At 42.6% G+C, this 23,123-nt stretch overlaps 1 protein-coding gene across 1 annotated transcript in view; it reads left to right on the top strand.

Moving 5' to 3' along the window:
* Positions 1-438: 438 nt before the first annotated feature.
* The window catches only part of Ttc39c (tetratricopeptide repeat domain 39C), a 101,593-nt gene continuing 78,908 nt past the window's right edge, over positions 439-23,123 (top strand). The window contains exon 1 of the mRNA XM_046433624.2: positions 439-669. Coding sequence (XP_046289580.1) covers positions 512-669 — 158 coding nt within the window. The 5' untranslated portion in view covers positions 439-511. The remainder of the gene's footprint in view (positions 670-23,123) is intronic.

Raw genomic sequence — 23,123 nt, 5'->3', positions numbered from 1 at the left:
CCCGTCCCTTCTCCAACCCGCTGGTCCTTCCCGAGCCCCAGGGTCTCCCCTGACTCTCGGGTCCGGTGGTTTCTCTGGAGGGTCGAAGGTCCCAGCCTCCCAGCCTTGAGTGGGTGGGAGCAGCCTGGGCGTGCTGGTTCTGGGCGTGGGCGCGGGGGCTGCAGGAAGCGGAGGCGACAGCCTCTCGGGGACCGGCTCCTCGGGGTTTGAGACACCCGGAAACGGATTCGGCTCCGGTACCCGTGCGGGCCGCCCGTTTCGGAGGGAGCGAGAAGAGCGGGCGGGTGGCTGCTGAGTAATACCCCGCGGCGGCGGCGAGGCGCCCACGTTCCCCGCGCGCCGCAGCCCGGCCGCGGCTCCTCCCTCGCTCCGCGTCCCTCCCCTCCTGTCCCCTCCCCCGCCGCCCGCTCGGCTCTGCTCCGGGCAGGTAGAGCCGGGCTCCGGGCGCGCGTGGGCCCGCAGCAGCTGCCTCCGGACCTCGCCTCGGCCCAGGGCCGGGCCTCGCGCGCCCATGGCTGGCTCGGAGCAGCAGCGGCCGCGGCGGCGGGACGACAGAGACTCGGACGCCGCGGCGGCGCCCCTGCAGGACGCGGAGCTGGCCCTGGCCGGCATCAACATGCTGCTCAACAACGGCTTTAGGGAGTCGGACCAGCTTTTCAAACAATACAGGTGACCGCAGAGCCCCTGCTCCCTTGTACCGGCCGCGCGACCTCGTGGCGGGCTTATGCGCTGGGACCTGCGGCTGGTCCCCAGACTCCCCCCCCTTCTTCCCCTCTGCCGCTAATTCCCGGTCCCCGCGTCGCCTCCCGGGGCCTGATCTGCAGTTGGCGCTTCTGCGCCTTTGCCACATCCTCCCTTTTCACCCCACCCCCGCTCCGTTGTCCTCCCCGGGACCTGCCGCGCGTCTCCCCGCTCTCCTGCAGGCTCCCTTCACTTTCTCCCCGCCTTGCCCTCCGAGGTGTGTCCAGTGTTTGCTCCTGTCTCAGCGGTTGTCGTGTCCCGAGTGGGCTGGATTTAGGACCCGATGCTTTTGAGGCAGCTGCCAGCCGGGAGCTGCGGGGTGACTCTGGCTCGCGTGCTGGCGGGGCAGCCTTTGTGACACCAAGTACAGTGCCTGTTTGTTGCGCTTGGCATCGCTTTGCATCCCCGTGCATTCCAGACACTTTCATTGTTTGAGGACGCATGCATAGTTGTCATGCGGTGCAGGAATTTAACAATTTTAACCCAACTCTGCCCGCTCCTTTCTCTGCCGCTCTTGTAAAAACTAAGTCCCTGAAATGAGTTTCTAATGCCTTTCAAGCGAGCGTGTTAATGAAGAAGTCCTCTAATGTAAAGGAAGGAAGAAGAAAATGGAGGGATTTTTAAAAACGCATAAGAATAGAAGGGGAAACACGTGAATTCAGTTAATTTTTTTAAAAAATATAAATGAAAGAACTGAAGCCTGGTAGCTTTCAGTGGGTGTGGGAGAAGCCTTCCTTTTACTGGGGACCAAAAGCCTACGTTTTCTTGTTTAGGAAGCAAGTTTGTGATTTGTCTTGTTAGTATTGACAAGCCATAAGCATGTTGATTAGCAGCTTTCCGGAACATGTTTTAGGGCCATATGCTTCTCACTTTTTTAGACCTCATGGTTTGTTGAAATGAGAGGACCATAATGTGTTGTGATGGAGAGCCACAGTGTGTAAGAAAATGAGGCGAGGGGGAACACCTAAAGTTTCAGACCTCCAAGCTTGGGAAGCTGCCACATTCTTAATGCCAAAATATATACCTTTTTGCTAAAGGTATTTTACTTTTAAGTCAGCTGATCACCCCCACCCTCACTTTTGGTCTGAAAATGAACACACCTAAGCTTTTCTCAGAACATTTTATTTGTGAAACATACAAGTCTGGTGTCAAGCCATAGTTTCATCAAAGGCTGTTGACCGAGGATTTAAAAGATTTACTTGTCCCACAATATCTCTTTTTTTTTAGCCCTCTGAAAATGTATTTCATGGGGAAAAAAAGTCTGAATGTTTCATATGACTTTTCTGACTACCAGTTTGTGTTGTATGGGAGAGGAATGGAGAAGGTCTAGAGAGTCACATTTATTCTCTGTAGTTGCTGGTCTAGATACTTGTGTATTTCAATTCTTGCTTTGAAATCTGCAATAGTTATTTCTGTGGTCTTTTTTCCTTCTGTACATTTACATACTTAAACCTCATGGTGCAGTTGCTGTTATGTTGAAAGCATGAAAATTTTGTCTCATCTGGTTTTATGCACTGTCAATAGAGGGCAGAACACACACTTTCAGGCCAACAACAGAGAGACACACCTTGAATGGTATTTCTCTGTGGGTGGGGGGGGGGTTTCCAGGGAAGATGTCCCCTGTGTAACCAGGGGACCCTGTGTTGTATGCTTATATTTCCAAATGGGAATTGAAGATAAAGAAGAAGAAAAAATAATACCTGTTCTCTGCCAAGCACATGTGCTACCCACATATCCTTATCTGTTCTCACTGTTCTTAGAACAACAAAAGAGGTATATCTTATGACAATTTTATAACAAGGGACCTGAGACTCGGTGTTAGCATGGGCTTAATCATTGTGGTTCTAAATCAGGGACTTTTTGATGTTTACCATTCTGTCTGATTATTATATTTTGTTGTCTGCCCCATGACCTTATTTTCCAGCAATGTTCAAAAGCTTTTCTTGGAGTCGGAGGAGGGAAGGGACAGATGACTGTGACAGAATTCTCCTGTCAGCTCTCCCTTGCTTCATCTGATGTTTATGATGTGAAAAGTCATAGCACTCTTTCCACCTCCAAAATACGCTTCTCGTTCATTCGTGCTTTGGGAAGCACAGTTGCATAAAGATCTGCTCAGGAACTGGCATCCAGAAACCAGGGCTCAAATCCTAGTTTTGCCGCTTTTGTGTCTGCTGACTTTAGTGGCTCAAAATATACTTCCTTGCCTATACAATGAGAGTAGCAGTCATAGTACTGACTTCACAGTTGTTGAATCTGGCACAGTCTAAGCACTCAGCAGTTGCTCATTAGCTCTGTACTTGTTGCCTCCCCACTAGTCTTGGGTTCTATACATGACTGTAGTTTGAGTACAAGACAAAATGCCTTGTGTGTGAGTGCCTTTTATACTTAAAGCTCACTTCACACATTATGTCTGGAAGATATAAGACCCTGTTATGCACTGGATAACTTCCTGTCTTAATGGTGAATGACCTCCTGGAAGCTTAGCATTGATGTCTTGTAAGTGTTGAAGAAACACCTCTAGCTCAGTTCATCTGTGGAAGAGGGATAGATAACCAAATGACCAGCTCCATCTTCTTTTCATGATTGCCATTTCACAGGGATCCTCCTTTAGGCTCACTCCCCTTACTTGTAAACCTCCTGAAGTCTTATTGTTACAGTTTAACAAAGAAGTATTTTGTGTCTAGTGTAACAGTTACATTTTTATTACATCAAGAAGGTCATTTTCTCTTGCCATGTTACTGGGATAAAAAATTTTATAGAATAGTGACCTAAGGAGAAGTGGTCACTTTGTAGAAACAGCTTATCATGAAGGCCATTCCGAATTTGTGGAAAGTCTGAATTGTATAATTCAGATATCATTTATATAGGAATTAGAAGTATATGCACCGCAGAGACCTTCTTTTGAGATATTCAATAAGGCTCTAGTTGAAATTCTCTTATTACTACAGGAATAATGTAGTGAGTGACAGGCTGCCCTGTTGTTGGCCCTGAGCCTCTGTTGTGCACTTAAGGATGTCTTCCCAGAGATCAGGACAGACTTGTGCTGTGCTTTTGTGAACATGGTTTGAGTCCCCCAAAGGTCCATATTGTTGTAAAAGACTTGGTCCCCAGGATGACACTATTGGAAGGTGATAGAACCTGTAGAATGTGGGGCCTAAAGAGCAGTTCTTAGGTCATTGGGCACATGAGGTATTTCTCATGTGACATCTTGGTAGTTCTTGTGAAAAGGTTCTTGTCAAAAGAGCATGCCTAGCCAGCCTGTGCATTTTCTGTGTAATTCTGAGATGTGATTCTTCCTATACAAGCTCCCACCATGATGTCTTGCCATCTGCTGACTTTACAAGAGGCCAAACCAATGGGGCCTAGCTTATCTTGGACTTTGAATCTCCAGAACACTAGGCTAAATAAATTTCCTTTTCTTTATAAGTAGCCTGTGTCAGGCATTTCACTACAGTCATGAAAAGCTGACTGATAGAAGTTGCTTCAGGGCTTCTCTACTTTGAGCCCATGAACATATGTAAGTTTATGATACTGATAGCCTGAAATCAAACTCCTGATCTTGGTATTAGGGCTCAGTGCTATAATCCAGCACTCCTTACATAACACACACACACACACACACACACACACACTCAGGCTCTGAACTGATTTTGGCTTGTGTGTCATGTACTCAGGCACATGATAAGACAGACCATAGGTGAAATGCACAAGAGGATGCCAGACTTTTAGGTGTTGCGCCGTATGTTAAGATTGACAGTAGGTAAGATTGACAGTAGGGAGGCTGGGAGACATAGCCACAGGCTGTTATAGGACCAGAGAGAAGCAACTTCTAGCCCAGTCAGAAGGAACTTTTGCAGAGGAAATGATGCTTGAGCTTCATGATGGGATAGAAGCAAGTCAAGTGAAAGAGGAAGAATTGGGAGGGATGGAAGAGAATGTGAGGGATGGTGAGGCTTAACCCAAGTCTAGGAGAGGAAACAGTGGAAAACCCACATGGAGATGTGAAAGTGCCTGTGGATTTATAATAGTAACTGCAGGCCGATGGGTACTGTTTTGTGTTGAGTGCTTTTTGTGTGTTAGTTTCTTCTTACCACTGCTTGTGTCGGTGCTGCTTCTTAGAGTTACTTGGCTGTTTGGTGTCTAGTCAACTCACTTTCCCCATGCCCACTGTCCACCGAGTGGAGGTCTCATCCATAATTAACTCTTGGCTCCTTGGGGCTTCTGAGTCCTACTCTCACCATCTTTTTTCTCTTTACAGCTTGAAATATTCCTTTGCATGTAAGAGAGGTACAGCACATTGAGCCATGAGAGATGTTTGGGGACCCCGGTCCCAGTGAGCTTTGCAGTTTTTGTTTCAGGCCTTGAGTCTGCCTCCTTCCCCTTGCAGCCACATGCCATCTCCTGCTTTTATTTTTGGCATCCTTTCTGACCTTAAAGGGCTTCTTCTCTGCAGTTCTTGCTCTGGTAATACTATTACTGATTTCTAGCTGTGGGTATTATTAAAAAGTCATATCGAATTGTTGTCAACTAAAGTAAGCATATTAGATATGTGCTTAGCACATGTGAAACCCTGAGGTCAATCTTCAGTGCTGGAAAAAAGAAAAAAAGAAGCATATAATGGTTATTATGAAATGATCACTGGTGATAAATATGTATGAATAAATAAGGATTTGAATTGTGGTTTATCTTTTCTAGTTTACTTTATATAATGGTTAAAATGTTATTAAAAATTAAAAGCAAGAAAAATTCATGGGAAATATCATGTGTGTAAGTGTATAAATCCTAAATTGCTTAGCAGTTTATGGCATACAGGGCAAAGCCGTACAAAGTGTGGCCTTATTTTGTGAGCTTGTTGACTGTGGAGCCAGTATCACTCTAAAGGTATAACCCTGGGTGTGGGTAGACTGTGGCCAACTGCCTATTTTTGTCAATAAAGTTTTACTGGGACACAGCTATATACTCATTTGGTTGTGTATTGTCTATGCCTGATTGTTTATCACAACTGTGGAAATAAATAGTTATGACTCTGTGGCTTGCAAAGGCTGAAGTATTGATCCTCTGGCCTTATGCAAGTTGTTGAGCCCAGTACAAACCATGATACTTCCTGGAAAAACTCAAAAGTGTGAGTAAGAGACACTGGGCCATGGACCTCCCTAGCCTCTTCTTTGCCCAAAGCCATGTCAGGTACTTGGGAGGACAGGAAGCACTTGTGGGCTGCCAGTGTCTTCTGAACACTTTGGCTGCTCACACACAGCTTGTCTCTGCTGCTGGAGTCCGTGGGAGAGTCTCTAGATGCAGAAATGCAAGAAAAGGAGAAGTTATGAAAAGCAGAAATGGTTTGAGGGAGCTGGTGGGAAAGACAAGAAACTCATCTGTTGACTTTTTCCATCCTCCTCAACTCAGAGGTACATTTGGAAAAAAGCTCATTCCTCCCACCCCCAGCTATTGCACAGTCTGAAAATGTCCCAGTTAAATGTTCATTGTTCATTTAGCTTAACCAGAGAGTCTTCTTTAAAAAAATTAAGAAATGTAGCTGTCTATAGAATAACAGGAGGGTTTGGAGGAAATTATCAGGGGGGAAAAAAAAGAGTATTTATACTGTGGCGTGTGTGTGTATGTGTGTGTGTGTGTGTGCCACTTGTACAAACGCACAGTTAAAGATGTGAACCCTTGAAGAATCTCTGGGTTCTGAGTCACTTCTGCTGTGTTTAACAGCTGGTTCAGTGAGATCACCTTCTTTCCCTAAGCTAGTTGAAAGAAACTATTGAGTGAAATGAAGTTTTCATGAGAATAAGAAAACAAACAAAGAAACAAACAAGGAGAGCAGTCATATTGGATCATGGAGCCCTTTCTGTCCTAGTTACACAAAACCACTTGTGGATGTGCAAACACATCATGATATTTCAGGAGCCTTTACCTTTCACACATGCTGTTTTAGCTTTTAAAATATCATTTTCTCACCCAGTCTCCTTTGCCAGGGTAACCCTCCTACTTACCCAGCAACAGCAGTGAGATTTTGAAAAGGCTAATGCTAAGAAGAACTCAAGGAGAAGAGTGTATAAAAGAAGCACAGGAAGTCTAGGTGGAGTAGCCCAGATGAATTATTCAAAACTCTGTCCAGCACTGGCCTCTGCCCTCTAACAGGGGTTGTAACAAGGCAGGGAGGAACTGATCTCTGTCCTGTGCACTAGTTCCCCTGTATCTGTGGTTTTGCTTTGTATGGTTCCAGTTAACCCATAGTCAAGCATGGTCTGCAAATATTAAATGGAAAATTCTAGAAATAATCAATAAATTTTAAATTACTTATTACAATGTGTTGTCATCATTGTCCTATTTTTATTATCAGTTATTGTTAGTCTCTTACTGTGCCTAACATATAAATTAAAGTTTATCAGAAGTAAAGTTTTTGTACTGGGAAAAAAGGATAGTATCTATGGAGTTCACGGCCATGTACAGTTCAAGCATCCACTGAGGTCTTGGAATATATCCGCCACAGAGCAGAGGAGACTGCTGTGCCTCTTTCAGCATTTAACTCTTGTTCCCAGCACACTTAATCAGTGACTGTGCTGCACATTCTGTAACACGAGTCCAATTTGAGACTGAATAGGCTTTTGTGTATTAATCTATGGGGAAAACGCATTCCAACTGCCATACAAGTGACTGTGAATACATATCTTTGTGTAAAGTTATTCATAAAATTGCTGTGTAAGAAGAGCAAGTCGTGGCTTCTTGACACCAATTTAGAGACTGAGATGGGGCTTTTCTTCTTATGTAAAGATGGTTGGCAGTTAGCCATCTGAGCCTTTTCCCTTGCTAAGTTGCTTTCTACTTCTCGTCCCTTCCTGTATAAGAACTCTGGAATGTAAAAAATACCTACATGTATACAACAGGTAGTTGCTGCTGCCTGGAGGGAATCAGTTATTTCAGAGAAGGCTGTAGAGAGTCAGGAAGTACATCTCTGTTGGAACTGGTATTCATGATAGGAGGGAATGGCTGCCACATTCAGGATACAGGTGAGAATCCATCTTCCCTTCCAGGAGATGTTGCTTATTTAATGTCTTTTTTCTTTTCTTTTTTTTTTTTTTTTTTTACATTTATCTACCTCTACAGTGGGTCCTGTCTCAATTTGTAATATCTGTATAATCACACTGGTTGAGGTGACTTGTTCCCTCATATGCATCAAAATAAACATCATACTACTAAATGGTGCTTACTAGGTGCCTGGCCAGCCCCCTCCCCCCACGCCTCCTGGTATGTTTTTACTCCCCAAGGAAACCTCCCCCAGCTGGGTGGGTGGGTGGGGGTCTTGATATCTCTCTTGAGTGGAGAGCAGGGTGTGTGTGTGTGTGTGGAGGAGGTGAGTGACATGAAGCAGCCTGTCTAAGGTCAGCAGGAAGTAGGAGCTTTGGGGTGGAAACGAGGCCTCCCAGCTCCAGTGTCTCTGTGTGACCATTGCATGTGACTTCCTTTCTGTAACTTTCACATGTATGCCATTGAAGCCATTTTGGGTGCATTCTCCCAGAAATACGCCAACCATGCTGTGACACCCAGAGAGTCTTCTTCAAGTTACCAAGGGGCTCAGTCTTCAGGAGAGGGTCATCTCAAAGTTTAGACCCTTGTGGCTTCCAGTCTTCTGTATGATAAACTCAGCATCCCAGCCTGCCAAGAGATAGCCGGTGGCCTGGCCCTGTCTGCTTCCTGGCCTCCCTTCTGCTGTTCCCTTTGCCGCTTCTACTCTAATTGTGCAAAAATAGTTTGCAACATCCATCCAGTTGAGTCTTGTCCTTCAAGATGTAGCTCAGATTTCCATGGAAAGACTGTGGGATTCCCCTGTGCTTCCCCAGCATCCCGTCCTTACCTTTAGCCAGGACTTGTGTTACACTGATGCCATTTCCAGTCCCCTGTTGAGAAGAGGGCTGGGAAGACAGATAATGCCTAGACTTTCTCTGCAGTGTTCCTGGCCTTCCTGAGCTTACTGGAATTTTCTGGGGTCCAGGATGCATTCAGAGCAGAGCAGCTCTCTTATTTGCCAGTCAGGAAGTGCAGCCCAATAGGATGTCTGAAGGTCTTGTATTCCTCATATGCTCATGGGCATGTCTCCTTACCCAATTTGGGGTGCACCAGAGAGGCCCTAAAATTGATGTTCTTTTCTTATAAAGCAGTAGAACTCCCACCTGGCCCCATCAGTCTCTTCCCCTGTTGTGTCCCAAGCTGCCCCATGCTGAGTAGGGGGCAATGGAGCACGAAGGTGCTGCTGAGCACACCTGAGCCTGGACAGGTGCCATCATGGGGAAGGCTGAATCCCTAATGAGGCTCAATCTCCATGAAACTGATCTGCTTTTTGAAGTAGCCATGGGTGTCAGCTGTGCCTGGCCCAACTAGATGTAACTCGGGGGATCATAGCGCTCCAAGTGATCTGTCTGTCCTCTGCTCAGTGTTATGCCTGGTGACAAGGAGGGCAGTCTAACTGGTGGGCTTTCATTTTTTAACTTAGCTATCTCCAAGGCTTTGAGGCTACCCCTGCATGGTGCTGTAACAAGCTCTGGAGTTACTATCCAAAATATAATTCCCAGACTCCAGAAGCTTTGGTAACTGGGAATTAATACTTTCCTGAGCAGGGATTCTTGACCCTATCAGGTCTAATGCCCTTTTTTGATGACAAACACTTGGTAATTCCCTCTTTATGATCTGAAAATAAATTAGTGGATGAAATAATCTACCCACATGTTCAATGTCTTAAAATCAATAGAATGTCTGAATAGTATTAAAAAAGGGAAGTACAAAAGAAATTCATAGGGTTGGGGTCATAGCTCAGAGGCAAAGCGCTTGCCGAGCATGTGTAAGACACTGGGTTTGATCCTCAGCTCCACGTAAAAATAAACAAATAAAATAAAGGCATTCTGTCCATCTACAACTACAAAAAATTTCTTAAAAAGAAATTCATAATATAAAATTACGTATCTTTCCAAAGGTAAGTATTCAGTATACCTTTATCAGAAGATAAAATGAAGTAGTTAAGTGCTTGCTCCTGTGTATAAGGAATAAATTTGGATTTAAGAGAAATAAAAAGATGAGAAACCTTGCAGAAAGGTAGAAATATGAGAGAGCAGTACACTTTAACACAAAGGAAGTAACAACACATTTATCTGTATATAAGAGAAATAGGGTAATCATAATTGAAGGATTATAACTGACCAAGGCAAGATACTGACTATTTAAGTGATGGACGTGAGAAACATGATATTTTTACAGTAAGCCAGGCCACCTTTGTTAGGGTGGTATCACAATCATTAAAGTTCCTATGTTAAGACAAAGAATGCCTCTGACAAAGTATCACAGAAAATATTTCACATCTTGAAATTCCTCCACAAACCTAGAACTTTAGAGGCCACTGCTTTTAATAGGTGTTCGAGATTAGAGGATAAATTGAAAAAAAAAATTTTACAGGGCAGGGGTTAACCCCTAAAGACAGTCCCAGAATCTTGTTGAAATATAAGAACAAAACTCAAAATAAATAACTTCATATGTAATTTCCGTAACATTAATTTCAGTATGCTACAAATTCTTAAGTATATTGGGAGGCAAAAATGATATAAATTGAATAATGACATTCGGTGGTATCTAATATTTTATTTGACTCTTAGTATGTTAAAAGGAACTTTCAGTACCCCTATTAAATACTGGCATGTGCAGAACAGTTGAGCTCTGGGGTGTTGGCTACTCAAAAGCCAGAAGCAGTGTTGCAGTTGGGGACATGGTTCTCCAAAATCATGAACAAATCTTGATGAAGTATGCATTGAAACAGTCAAGGAATATGGTTGCCCCTCCGTATCCACAAGTTTTGCAATTGAAAGATTCAATTGATGAAGGATTGAAAATTTTGGGGAAAAAAACTTCTAAAAAGTTCCAAAACATAAAATTTAAATGTGCTGTGTGTTGAGTGCTATTCTGAATCCACACAAATGAAGTATGTGTAGGCATTATATTAGGTATTATAAGTAATCCAGAGATGATTTAAATTATAGGGAAGATGTGCATATGGCTATATAGGCAGATATCACACCATTTTACCTAAGGGTCTTGAGCATCAGAACCATAGGGATCCTGGAACCAATCTTCCTTGGATACTGAGATACGAGAGTATTTTGCATTTTTGTGTAAATGGAAAGAGGTCCTAGAAATAATTGTAAACAGGTTTTTAGCCCCACAAATTTCCAAGAGATGTTCAAAAGTCATACAGCATGTGGGACATCATACTAGATGATCTCACGCATCGCAGGATGGTTTGTATCTTTGGTGTATTCTACTACATTGTATCACCCTCAAATGGCCCTAAAGATTTCTAAAATGCCACCTTTGAGGGGCACTGAGCTTGGGGCTACAAGGTTAGGACAAGATTAGTTCTCTGCAGCTGAATTCCCAGGCTGCCTGGAACAGCATGAGGTGGGGTCTTCCTGCTGACAGGCAGCAGGAAGGGGAGAGGCTGCCCAAGATGACTCAGCTGTGGCTGAAGAAGCATGTTGGAGGATCCCTCCTTCATTGTGTCTGTGGTCACTGGTGCCAGGGCTGTGTAGGTTTCCCTAGAGGATACAGAGCCCCAGTGTTGGGCCCTGTGGGTCACTGCCCTGACACACAAGCTTTTGCCTGTCACACACATATTACTTCTAAGGTCTAAAATAGCTCCAGGAAGGGATGTCAGCACTGGTCCTTCTGTCCCTTGCCATGTGGATGGAGAGCCACTGAGGTCCCTTCCCTTCTTCAGACTTAATACAGAACTAGGTTATGGGGCATCTGTCTCCAGCCTCAAGGAGACTTTATTTCAGAGACTTGGATTCTCTGCCCTGGCTCTGCCAGCACAGTCTTCCCTAACTTTGGACTTCAGGCTACAGACTGGTCCGTATCCTTCCCAGGAGGGCTTGCTCACTTCTTCCACTTGGTAGCAACAAAGATTACACAAATTAAAAATGGTATTTTAAAGATTAAAATAAAAGAGCCAAATCCCCCAGGAACCTGGCCACAGTTGCCCTAACGTTACCTAGCCAAAGGGACCAGGAAAGTGATTCTTCCAAAATACAAGGAAATAGGGCAGACTGCTTCATGACAATCTTCTATTCTGCTTATACTTTGAAGCAACTAGTAAGGGGTTAAAAGAAAAAAAACACACGATTTCATCTCTGAAAGGGCACCTTGGCATATAAAGCTTGCCCTGGTCCCACCCTCAGGCATGACATCAAGTGTATCCCGTAGTTCATGTTCGCTCAACCTGTTCTCACAAGCTGGATTGCATATAATATTCTTTGTTGGGTGGGACTTTTCTAGGTAAATCTGAGCATGAGCTTCTCACTCTGAGTGCCTGTGGTTGAGTGTTACTTGCTGCTGGTCCACGTCGGCCTTCTTATTGTACAGACAGTGTCCTTTGGTTTGCGGTTGCACTATCTTGCCTCATCTCTGCAGCAGCTGACCTTTGCATTCTACTTCATGTAAATTATTCATCCATAAAATAACCATCAAAGCAAAGCAGATTTGTACACGTTGGTGTCATTTTTTTCTCTATGACAAAGTTTTTTTTTTTTTTTTTTTTTTTTTTTGCACAGTTCTTCAGGACAGAAAAAAAAAAAAGGAGGGAAAATGACATTTCACCTCCAAATTCAAGTTGAGTTTGCTAAATGACAAGAGATTCATTAAGAAGCAATTGGATTAAGCTAAAATCCATGCTGCATGTCCTCTTTAGAATTGCTTCCAATTGGATGAGTCACTGTCAAAGCTTTGAGTGTTTTCTTCCTCTCTCATTTTGAGCAGTGAATTGCAAAATCTCAAGTTATGCATTGTCAACGGATCTCTGGAATAAGAAAGAACTTGATACCCTTGCATCTTGCCATTCATGTTCCTCGCTTTATTTTATTTTTGTGGCACTGGGAATTGAACCCAAGGCCTCTGCATGCTAGGCAAGTACTCTGCCACTGAGCTACATCCCCAGCCCTCACCTCTTCTTTATTAAAGTCTAAAAAAGCACATTGAATTCACCAGTTGCATCTTCGTCTGATTTGACTCCAGGTAGCCCAGGACGGCTTCTAGGTCTGTAGTTATTGGAGTAATTAGGTTTCTGACTTTCCTCCATATTCTGGCCAGGTTCCTGTCAATCTCAGAAAAGAGTTTTGTTTACTCTGAAATGACATTTGCTTCAGCTGTCAACCATGTGGATCCAAATGTCTTTTTGGTTATTTCTGTATTGATGATTGATGAGATACTCATTACAAAATTACAGATTGAGCCAAAAATTACTCCTATTGAAATAACAACAGGGGTAAAAGAGAAGGAGTGTGGGATGGGGGCATGGCTGTCTAAAGTAGTGGAGGCAAATGCTGGGGGCTCTAATGGTGGGCTTCTTAGAGATCCTCCTTCTGGAGAAACTGTAAATGCAAAAATGACTGCTTTTCTGTAATCTCATGGGACAGCTTGGATCTGCAGTGGACTTTTGAGAGACAGTAGTCGAAGCTAACTTGAAATTAAAAGCTTTTCTCTGAATAGAAAAATGCCCAGTTGTAAAACAATAAAAATTCATCAAGAAGCTGTTAAAGTCTAAAAGCTTATAGTTAAAGAAGCCTATGCATAATAAGGTAAGCCCAGATGAAAATTTCCTGACTTATGCTCTGCTAATAAAGGAAAAACCTGGATGCCTTTGTGAATGACGTACCTATGAAATGAAGAGTTGGTCACTAATAGTAAAGTTTTATTATACATAATAAGTGTCTAGCTTCACTTTGAAATGCCTTTCAACTGAAAAATAGAGAAATCTCCCAAAGAGTTAAATGATTATTTAAGATAAATTGGTATTTGGATTGCTTATATAAATAGGTGAAAGTATTTAATTCTCAAAGTATTCATGCAATATATAGAACATTGCCACCTATAATAAAGGGTACTTTATATCTTAAAGATGAGAAAATAATGAAAATATCATGGTCAATTTTGTTCCTTTTTATAAATAGCCCTTGTTGAAGGATGCATTAGAAAATCTTTCAATTAGTTGAACTATTTTCAGAATACATCATTAATTCTAAATTACCATCAGAATTTTGCAATATGTGAATATGAATAAGCAAAGCTAGAGAGGGATCTGAGTAAAGTTGGAAGTAGTAGAGTCTTATGATTGTATAAGAGTCTTTTGATCTTTTCTTGAATTATTGCACAGAGAAAGAACAGTGAATGAGGGCGAAGCAAGTGATAAATGCTGCTTGCTACTAAGTCATCATGTCATGTACATCTCATCCTTAATCCCAGTTCTTTCAACAGCCCTGTTAATTTTTTGCCAACTTGACTGGATTGAGGGATGCCTGGAGAATTGTTCAGGCATGCTTCTGGATGTGACTGCAAGGGTGTTTTTAGAGAAGATTGCCTAGTGGGTCAGCAAGCTCAGTGGGGAAGACCTGCCCTGAAGTGAGTGGTACCACCCAAGAGGCCAGGGGCCCAAGTGGACGAAGGGGAAACTGGTTCTCACTTGCATTCTATCCTTCTCAGGGGCTATTTTGCTGCTGCTGTCACCCATGCATGTCAGACTCTGTGTTCTTTAGTCTATGAGTATGGCCTTGTAGCAGAGCTCTCTAGGGGGCTTTTGGACTTTTGGCCTAGGAACTGGGGCTGCATCATCAGCCTCCCTCTCATTCTGAGGTTTTTGGCTTCTTAAGCTGAGCATTACCAGTTTCCCTAGTTCGCCAGCCTGCAGACAGCCTCTGATCATGTGAGCCAATCTAATCAATCCTCTCTCATAATTATATATATAATTTTATATGCATATAAAATTGGCAATATATGAATGAATATATGTTTGTATTGTGTTTCTGTATGTGGGTATGTATGTATATGTGTGTCCATGAATGTGTGGGTATATATGTATGGGCACATGCATACACACACACATATATATATATATATATACATATATATATATATATATATATATATATATATATATGAGAGTTTCCCTGGAGAACCTTGACTTATGCAAGCCCTAAGAATAAGTTCTCTGGGCTGGGGTTGTGGCTCAGTGGTAGAGTGCTTGCCTAGCATGAGGCCCTGGGTTTGACTCTCAGCACCATATATAAACAAATAAATAAATAAAGGCCCATCAATAACTAATAAAAATTTTAAAAAGAATAAGTTCTCTTATTACAACTTCACACATGACCAAACCCAAGTGAAATAAGCCAAATCTAAAAAAACCAAAGGCCGAATGTTTTTTCTGATAAGTGGATGCTAATCCATAATGGAGGGAGGCGACTGGGGAAGAATGAAGGAACTTTGGATTGTAGAGAGGGGAGTAGGGAGAGGGGAGGGGGTGTGGGGATGGGGAGGAGATGGAATAAGATGGACATTATTACCCGATATACATGTACGATTATACTACCAGTGTGACTCTGCACCATGTACAGCCAGAGGAAGGCGAAGGTGTGCTCCATTTGTGTACAAGGTGTCAAAATGTATTCTACTGTCATGTATAACTAATTAGAACAAGTTAAAAAATAAAATGAAAAACTAAATCCATATAGAAGATCTGCCCTCAGCCCTAGAGTATATGCTGTTTCTGCTGCTGCCTCCAAAAGAACCTCATTATACTGAATAGGATGTGGATCGAGCACTATCACAGGTCAGTTGTTGCAGCCCTGATATCCTGTGTGTGCCTGGTCTCCTTCCAGTGCCCACAGCTCAGTGTATGGCACCCCTTGGAATCTGGTCATGCACACCACGAGTCTAGAAGGCCCTCCTGGTCTGTCTGTTTCATCTCCCAAGTGTCTGTTCAGTCCATCCTCTTCATCTTCACCATTACTGCCTAGCCCAGGTGTCCCTCACCTCTCGTTTAAACAGTTGCTTTGACCCAGCTGGCTTCCTCTTGGGCCCCTCCTCCATCTCTGCCAGAGGGATCTTTTCTGAGTATATGAGTCTAAGTACATGCCTTTCCCTAAAATTCCCTCATGGTCTCTGTGGTAGCCTGAAAAAAGGCCCTCGAAAACACATCCACATCCTGAGCCCCGAAACCTCTAAGTCGTACTCAATATAGGGGAGGGGGAAAAAAGGAACCATGCAGATGTGATTAAGTGAAGGATCTTGAGGTGGTGAGATTTTTCTGGATTATCCAGGTGGATCTTAAATGTAATCATGTGCATCCTCATAAGAGGGAGGTAAGGGAGAGCCCACCTTCATAAAGAGGGCAGTGTGGAAACTGAACGGAGAGATTTGAAGGCGTTGGCCTTGAAGAATGGAAGCATAGTAGTCACAGCCCTGGAACCAGGGCAGTTTCCAGGGTCTGGAAGAGGCTAGAAACGGATACTTCCCTATAGCCTCCACTGAGCTGACTCAGGGCCTACTAATCCTTGAGCCTCAACTCCGCCTTCCTCTCTGGAGAGACCATCTCCAGTCTGGTTTCTTTGCCCACAGACTGAGCACTGAGTTCCTGGGCTCTGGGGTTCCACAGTGCTGGCTTTGCTTGATTGTGATTTGCCCAGATTTCAGTTTCCAGGGTTTTATTTAAATATCCTCCAGTAACACGGTTCAGATTTCAGCTGCCTTTTATACACAAGCTGCCGGCTCTTCAGGCCACAGATCACTTAACAGATGTGCACATCATGGTCAGTGACCAGTCACTCACTTCTTTCAGTCTGCCTGTGATTGTTCACTGCTCCTTCATCAAGTTCCCAGCCAAGTGTTCAGTTGGGCTGCTTCCTGGTCTCCGAGGGAGAGACCCAAGGACATTTTTCAAAAATGGATTATTAGAAGAGGGTATTAGCCAATAAAGGTGAAAGAACAGCAAATTAAGATAGAAAGAAAGAAATAACATTGGAAGTTAAATTTGAAAAAATATCAGTGGAAGGGTTAGCTGACCTGGAGGTATTGAGATATTGGCATGGCCACTGTTGGAGGAACTCTGGATAAATACCTGGGGGGAAAGTGGGTTGTAAGGAACAAGATGAAGATGCCCCCAGTCCCAGAGAAAGTGATGGAGGCTGGCAACAAAAAAATCTCATGTTGAAGAAACTCTCAGATATTTTACAACATTGAAAGTACAATGGCTAAATGTGGAAGCAGATCCAAACTTCCTAAGGAGTATCATGATTTAAAGTATGGCAAAGATGCTCACTCTGAGACCTAAGGTGTGTGACACAGGGGCGGGAAGCCCTGTTAGACCACTCTTGATCAGTTTTTTACCAAAAAAGAAAAAGGCTTTTTTTTTTGCTCCAAATTTGTAATATTTTGAGTTAAAGTCTAGATAGATATTAGTTTCACTATTTTTTTTCTTTTCCCGTATATGTTTATAACCAGTAGTAAGATAGGCAGACTTCAGTGTTTTTAAAATTAATTTTTAAATTATGGCATGATGAATATAAGGTAAAGTTTACCATTTATGTTTTTTAATTCACATTTTTAAAAATTTTTAATGCCAATTCATTGGCATGAAGTCCATTCATGTTGCTGGTCTACTGTCACATCCATCCAGAACTTAATTCATCTTCTCAAATGGAAACTTTCACCTATTAAGCACTCCTCATTTTCTCTCCCCCTTGCCTTGCCAACCAACATTCTTCTTCTGTCCTCATGTACTTGACTACAACAGATACCATATATAGGTGAAATCATACAATATTTGTTCTTTTGTGACAGGCTTGTTTTACTTAGCAGAATGTCCTCAAGAATCATCCATGACGGATGGAGCATGTGTCTGAATTTCCTTTCTTTCTAAGGTTGAATAGTATTTCATGGATTACATACTGCAATTGGCTTACCATTCCTCCACCAAAGGGCAGCTTGGTTGCTTCTATCTTTTGACGACTACAAATGATGCTTCTGTGTACAGTGGTGTACAAATACTGGTTTGAGCTCCTGCTTTCAATTTTTCTAGGTATATGTCCCAGAAGTAGGATTGTTAGATCACATGGTGATTCTATTTTTAATTTTTCGAGGAACCACTATATAGTTTTCCATAGTGGTTGTATTATTTTATAGTCCCATCAGCTTACACAAGGTTCCAGTTTCTCTATATCCTTGCCAATAGTTGTTTGGTTTTTTATTTGTTTGTTTGTTTGTTTGGGTTTTATTTTTGGATAATAGCCATCCTGATAGGTGTGAGATAATATCCAATTTGCATTTTCCTAATGACTTTATGTTGAATATCTGTTCATGTGCTTGATCATTTGTATATGTTATTTGGAGAAATGTCTGTTAAAGTCGTTTGCCCATTTTTTAATCAAATAGTTTTTGTTGTTGTTGGATGGTAGGTGTTCTTTATATATGGTATTTATTTACTCCTTATCACATGTATGACTTGCAAACATTTTCCCGTATTCTGTGGGTTGCCTTTTCCATTGAAAGTGTCTTTTGATGCAAAAGAGATTTTAATTTTGATGGATTCTAGTGTATTTATTTTTATTCTTTTTCTTTTGCCTGTACGTTTGGTTTCACATCCAAGAAATCAGTGCCAAAGTCAGTATCATGAAGCTTTTTCCATATGTTTTGTAGTTTGATAATTTTAACTCTCATGTTTAGGTCTTTGATTCAAATTAAGTTCATTTTTGTCTGTCGTGTGAAATAAGAGTCCAACTCCATTTAAAAAAAAATATGGATGTCTAGTTTTTTCCTTACCATTGGTTGAAATGGTTGAAAAGACCATCCTTTCACCATTGAGTGGTCTTGGTACCCTTGCTGAAAATCACTTGACCATATATGTAAGTTTCTTTCTGGGCTTTCTACCCTATATAGACAGACATTGTGTATGTCTGTCTTAATGCTGGTACAACACTGTTTTATTGTTGTAGCTTTATAGTGTTTTAGCCAGCTTTTTTTCTTTTCTTTTCTTTTTTCTTTTTTTTAAATAAATCTCTGGGACCAAAAGACTTGACAAGAACAATTTAGGGGAGGAAAACCTTTATTTGGCACACAGTTTCAGAGGTCTCAGTTCACAGATGGCTGACTCTGTTGCTCTCTACTGAGGTGGGGCAGGACATCAGGGCAGAAGGGCGCCGTGGAGAAAAAGTGGTTCAGGAAAGGACACTAGGAAGCAGACAGAGTTCCCCTTGTTATGCCAGATTCCTGGGACCCCAAGAGACCTCCAGGAGCCAAATCCGATGCAATCACACAAGAGTCTTTATTGCAAGCTCAAGCCTGGACTCAACAACCTTTTCCCACACAGCGATCCCGAGGAGTGAGTCCCGGTCCTTTGTTCAGTGAGATTTTATAGGTTTTGGGGGATACTCTATGCGTCACAACATCACACAGCAAATAATTTCATACCCGAGAAAATCAGACAACAACTCTTAACATTGATTAGCACATTCACTGGCCGGAATGAGTTGGGTAGGGGTGATTGGTTAGTTCAAGAGGTGGGGCTGCGAGGGGTTGCAAGGGTGTATGTGCCAAACTATAGGGTTTCCTAACAGGTTATTAAACGGAGACTACTGGGAGGGTCACCTGGCATTCCAGGTATTTTCCCTGTCACACGCTGATTGGTGGTTGCTAGGGGCTTGCTGTGGGTCATGGTCAGGCATTAGGCCCCAAACATTCTTTGGTCTTTCCAGGAACTAGGGTAACTGAGTCAAGGACACCTGGCGCCACAGATCTGTCCTATTATTTACAGACAAACAACTCAGCAGGGTGGCTATGTGCCTAGGAACTCTGTGCATTTTTCCAAGGACAAGGCCCCCTCCCTTTGGACAGGCTTTGCTCTGAGGTAGAGGCTGGTTTCTCAAAAATAGAGTCACATCAGTTTCTCATCCTCACCATGGAGAAAATATAAATTCCAAAAACACACCCCCAATGGCCCACCTCCTCTAGCCACAGCCTACCTGCCTGCAGTTATCACACAGATAATTCATTCAAGTGAATCGAATGAGTGTTTCACCTCTGAACTTTCCTGCATTGTCTCACACATGAGCTTTTCGAGGATACCTTGTATCTAAACCATAACAGTAGTAAGCTTTGAAATCAGGAAATCTGAGACCTTCAACTTTGTCCTTTTTCAGATTATTTTGACCACGTGGGGTCCCTTGAAATTCCATGTGAATTTTACGATTTTTTCTATTTCTGCAAAAAGACATCATTTGCTTTTTGACAGGGATTATGTTGAACCTGTAGATCACTTTGGGTAGTAATGGACATCTTCACAATATTAAGTCTTCCAATCCATCAACATAGAACATCTTCCTATTTACTGGCATCTTCTTTACGTTCTTTTAGCAGGGTTTTGTAGTTTTCAATATACAAGTATTTTTTTTTCCCTTGGCTAAGTTTATTTCTAGCATTCTTGTTGATGCTGTTGTAAGTAAGATTGTTTTCTTCATTTCCTTTTTGGGTTGTTCACTGTTAGTATATAGACATAACTAATTTTTATGGGTTGATTTTGTATCTTGCAACTTTGCTAACTTAATATTTTATTAGTTCTAATAATTTTATTGTGGAATTTTAGGGGTTTTCTGCATAAAAGATCATGTCATCTGTAAGTAGAGAGATTTTTATTTTTTTCCTTTCCAAACTGGATGCCTTTTCTTAATTTTTCTCACCTTGCCCTGGCTTGTATTTCCAGTACTATATTGAATAGCTGTGGTAACAGTGGGCATCCATCTTTTTCCTGATCTTAGAGGAAAAGCTTTCAGTCTTTTGCTATTGTGTATGGTGTGGGTTTAGTGTTTTGACAAAAGATTTTTTTAAAAACACAGGATAGTTATGAGTTTTCCATTTATTAGATTAATTTTCAGGTTCTTGGACTGCATGATTCTTTTTAGAATGCAACCCTAACCCGTGTGAAATTGTTATGGCTTGGATGTGAAGTGTCCCCCAAAAACTCACATGTAAGAAAATGCAGGAAGGCTCAGAGGAGAAAAGATTGTGTTATAAGAATCTTAACCCAATCAGTGAATTAATCCCTTGATAGGGATTAACTGAGAGGTAATTGAAGTGGTAGGGTGTGGCTGAGGGTGTGGGAATGGGGGCGTGGCTTGGGGTATGTATTCCTATCTGGCAAGTGGAGTCTCTCCCTCTCTGCCTCCTGGTCACCATGATGTGAGCCTCTTCCCTCAGCCACACTTTCCTGACATAATGTTCAGCCTCACCTGGAGCCCTGAGAAATGGAGCGGGCCTTCTGTGGACTAAGACCTCTGAAACCATGAGCCCTTAAATTAAGGTTTCCGGGCTGGGGTTGTGGCTCAGTGGTAGAACACTTGCCTGGCACGTGTGAGTCCCTGGGTTCGATCCTCAGCACCACATAAAAATAAATAAAGAAAATAAAGGTATTGTGTCCAACTACAACTAAAAAATTAAAAAATAAATTTTAAAAATAAAGGTTTCCTTCCCTAAAGTTGTTCTGGTCGGATCCTTTAGCCACAGCAGCAAAAAAGTTGACCCAAACACTGCCTGTATTCCCTAACATAATATTCCCCCATTAGACTACGCTCCTGGAAATTGGGAACATTGTCTATTTTGCTCTTTTGGTGTCCCCTGAATGTAACCTAATGTTTGCCCTGTAGTAGGTCCCACCATATGTGTTACATATGGCTCTTTTTTCAAATGTGTGCATCCTTTGTGATAGGAAACTTGCCCAGGGTAGTGTTGCGGGGTCTCACCAAGACTGTCTCACCAGGAGAACTAAGTCAGACGACAAATTGGCATCTCAGCAATTTTAAGGCTTGCACAGACACTCTGTGGAGCATTAACTGGTTATCCTAACACTTTAGTATTATCAGTTAATCACTAGGACACTAGATATGATCCCCTGTGAAATGCAGAGTTCATTACAAAGGGTATATGATAGTTGACCAGTGTAGTTGAACTCAGTGCTTCAATGAGGTCATTACAGGGATGTGGCATTTTATGTTGGCATGGAGCTGTGGGAGGCACATCTACTCCGGATCAGATCAAGGGAAAAGACATTTCAGTTCTTTTCATTCTTCAGGCTGCATAGTTTTTCAGAGACTTCCCTGCTTGTGGGACTTCACCCTGGGGTCAGTAAAATTACAACAAAAAATTGGTTCTTGCTGGTTTTTGTCAGCTTTTGTGATGCTGTGACCAAAAGACTGGGAAGAACCGCATAGAAGAGTAAAAGTTTATTTTGGCTTATAGTTTCAGAGATCTCAGTCCATAGATGGTCAACTCCATGGCTCTGAGCCTTAGGTGAGGCAGAACATCATGGTAGAAGGGACAGCGGAGGAAAGCTGCTCAGCACATAGCAACAAAGCAGAGAGCTCCAGTTGCCAGGGACAAAATATAAACCTCAAGGGTCCCCAGTGACCTTCCTCCTCCAGCCACACCCTATCTGCTTCCAGCTAACACCCAGTTAATCCATTATCTAATCATCTCACCTCTGAACCTTCTTGCATTGTCTCACACATAAGCTTTTGGGAGACACCTCATGTCTAAATCGTAACACTTGTATTCATGTTCCCTGAATAGTCAAACCCATGACTAGGGCTGGGGGTGTACATCAGTGGTAGAGCACTTGACCAGTATGTGTAAGGCCCAGGGTTTCATCCCCAGAAACACAAAAGGGGAAAAAAAAAAGTGTGTCTAGTGACAACATCTCTCTCTCTCTCTCTGTCCCTCTCTCTCTCTGTCTCCCCCCCTCTCTCTTTCTCCCCCCCGTATTTCTCTGGTACCAGGAATTGAACCCAGAAGCCCTCCACCACTGAGCCACACCCCAGCTGTTCTTATTTTCTCTTAGTGAGATAGGGTCTCACTAAGTTCCTGAAGGTCCTGCTAGTTTGCCCTGGATGGCTTCAAACTTGTGATCCTCCTGTCCCAGTCTTCAGATTACAGGCATGTGCCCCTGTGCCTGGCAACATTTATCTCTCATAAGTTAAAACCTGGTTCTATGGAGGGTGATATTTGCTAAAATTGAGTTTCATAATTTTCACTTATAAACTAGATATTTATTGACTGTCAAATTCACCATGGCAGATCCCGAGAGGAAGCAAAGGTGAATAAAACCCATTCTCTGCCCCCAAAGAAATCCTAGTTTGTGGAGGAAGAGCCGTGTGGCATATAATTTAAGTGGAGTCACATCCTGAGTACAGTAGTGATAAAACGGGTGTTAGCTTGGCCTGCCACAACAAAATACCAAAGACTGGGTGGCTTTAACAACGGGAATTTATTTTCTCACTGTCTTGGAGGCTGGAAGTCTGAGATCAGGGGCCAGCATGGTTGGGATCTGGCCAGAGCCCTCTTCTTGGCTTGAAGAGATGGCCATCTTCTCACCATGTCCCCACATGGACTTTTCTCTGACCACAGGGTTGCAGGTGTGGGAGAGTACGAGACAGATTTCTGTTTCATAAGGCTACCAATCTTCTCAGATTATGAGCCCATCCTTATGACCTCATTTACCTTTAGTAGACTACTAAAAGCCCGAT

This window comes from Marmota monax, unplaced genomic scaffold (genome assembly GCF_021218885.2).
Source record: "Marmota monax isolate L192 unplaced genomic scaffold, Marmota_monax_Labrador192_F-V1.1 WCK01_AAM20220418_F8-fsc00126, whole genome shotgun sequence".
NCBI classification, from domain to species: Eukaryota; Metazoa; Chordata; class Mammalia; order Rodentia; family Sciuridae; genus Marmota; species Marmota monax.
This window is presented reverse-complemented; position numbering and strand designations above follow the sequence as displayed.